Source organism: Phalangium opilio, unplaced genomic scaffold, assembly GCF_054372755.1.
Source record: "Phalangium opilio isolate 3A_F unplaced genomic scaffold, DU_Popi_V2 ptg000229l_1, whole genome shotgun sequence".
NCBI classification, from domain to species: domain Eukaryota; kingdom Metazoa; phylum Arthropoda; class Arachnida; order Opiliones; family Phalangiidae; genus Phalangium; species Phalangium opilio.
Genome location: NW_028324220.1, coordinates 451,591 through 453,681, shown reverse-complemented (window position 1 = coordinate 453,681; position 2,091 = coordinate 451,591). Strand labels below are relative to the sequence as shown.

Here is a 2,091-nt window from a genome sequence, read left to right as displayed (position 1 = left end):
GTTTATTTTCGTAGAATTTTCTCTCATAAATGTTTTAATATCTTCTGTCAAGGGACCCAACCCCAAGGAATCAAAATAATAACATTGTTTATTCCCATCGATATAGAGACAAATCCAATGACTACCGTTTCCTTTGTGATTATCTAGATTTATAACAATGGAAGCCGGGTATCGAAGGATATATTTGGGTAGAACATCGCGTGGGTATACGCCCATGAAACCGCGGGTGTATCTCAAAACCCTTCTTATGGTTCAAGCGTTCATGGCGAATCTACAACGACTGTCCTATTATGATCTATGTGCATTAAACTTTGAAACTCTGAATAAACGATCAAGCTCAGCGTTTCGGGTACCGGTTCTTCGAATCCGAGTTCAAGTCGCAATTGTCCCTGTCGTATAGGGTTGTAATGATTTATATCTGACGCGGTACCATCTTGAGTCAAATCAAAACAGTAAAGCGTATAACCTTTGGGATACTCCTTCATAGATATTTCGTTACCATCGTCTTTGTAATGAGTACCAGATCCGGTAAACAGAGAATAATATGATCTAGCGTAAAGACCCTTTTTGAAATTTGGTCGCAAAGGCTTAGCGAGTACTTGTTCCGAGCCGATAATCGGATTAATATAATTCACGTTAAAGTTGTTGAATTCGAAAGGGTTCCAACCCAATTTGCCGTTATACGAGTTATGAGTTACTAATCCCGCTGTTAATCTGTTTGGTAAAACCCCTAAATATACGTTATCTATAGTAGTTTTTTGAATATTTGCCGCAATGGTAAAAACTTTCACTTCTGTCCTAGTGAATGGATATTTTGCCGTGGCTTTAGTCCAAGCCGATTCTAAAGCTAGCATTACTAGAGAGGCTACTCGCACTTTACGAATATATAAACCTACTTCGAGTATTTCGTGCTTGTACCACACGCCACCGGGGGGAGGAGCTCCGAGCAAAACAAAGCCTGGTTTATTTCGGGTCATCCTGACTCTAAGACTGACGCCATTGGGTATGAATTTTGAAACGTTAAACATATCAGCGTGTAGGGCTCCGTACATTTCAATCTCTTTCGATTCCTTTGCTAACTCTTTCGTGACAATATGCCCCTGGTTTTCAGATACAGAAACCATTTTCCCAGCCGTATCTTTATGCCATAAAAAAGAAAATAAATGAGATTTTTTAGCGTCTCCTCCATAGTTTAGCAATGTTTCTAGGTAGGCTTTGAAGGCGTAGTTTCCCGTTGAAGATGAAATAGGCGTATCATTGGCGGTTACTTCTACCGTATCCCAGAGTGAGTGTAAAAAATTGTTGACGGGCGCTACGTTATCGGCTTCAACAAGATCGGTACCATCCGTATGTACTATTTTAGCTCGAACATAAAGCATAGTTAGAGAGGCGTCAATATATTCTTCACCGTTTCCAGGAACGTAAAATTCAATCTGAGAGTCTCCATCCAAAACCGAAATAGGTCGATAGCAAACATATTTGGCCGATTCTACCGATGTTTGAATCGGGACAGATTCGGAAAAGTCCAGCTCAGATATTGTCGCTTGAAACATGTTTAGGAGAATATATCGTGTCGTCTTGACCTGTAGGGTATACGACGGCGAACTGGCTTTATTTTCCTGGTAGCCGCTCGTTTTATACCTTTTTTACTTTGAGCCCGTTTTCGTTTCAAGGGTTTTTTACGTCTGCGACGTTTCCCCCCTCCCCCATGCTGTGTTCTAATATCATCTAAAGTTTCCGTTTAATATCCTTGCCCGATACTACGTCACTGAAAATTTTGGTCCCTGTACTAACAGCTTTTCTGCCGAGAAATTTGGCACCGCTTGTAAGCAAAGGCCTAACAAACCTTACCAATCCGGAAAAAAAACTCCCAAATTCGTGACCTTTCAAATTAGGGTTATTTCCAATATAATACCCTCCGCCCCCGCTTGATTATTGTAATATCGCTTGTAGCAACATTCTCGCCTTTCTAAGACGTCGGGCTTAGGCATCGCAAGTGTAGTTTAACCGTTAAGCTCCCGTATTCAAATGGCGCCGGTTCCCCTAAACTATTCCTTATATTAACTTCGATGATATCAAAGTAATTTTTAC

At 40.7% G+C, this 2,091-nt stretch overlaps 1 protein-coding gene across 1 annotated transcript; it reads right to left on the bottom strand.

Annotated features, from left to right (window-relative positions):
• Positions 1 to 260: 260 nt before the first annotated feature.
• Positions 261 to 1,553, bottom strand: LOC149614026 (uncharacterized protein F54H12.2-like). Its single transcript, XM_089857990.1, has 2 exons — positions 922 to 1,553; positions 261 to 714 (listed from the first exon to the last, which is right to left on the bottom strand). Exons 1-2 carry the CDS (start codon positions 1,551 to 1,553, stop codon positions 261 to 263), a joined length of 1,086 nt encoding a protein of 361 aa, XP_089714116.1.
• Between the last annotated feature and the right edge of the window lie 538 nt (positions 1,554 to 2,091).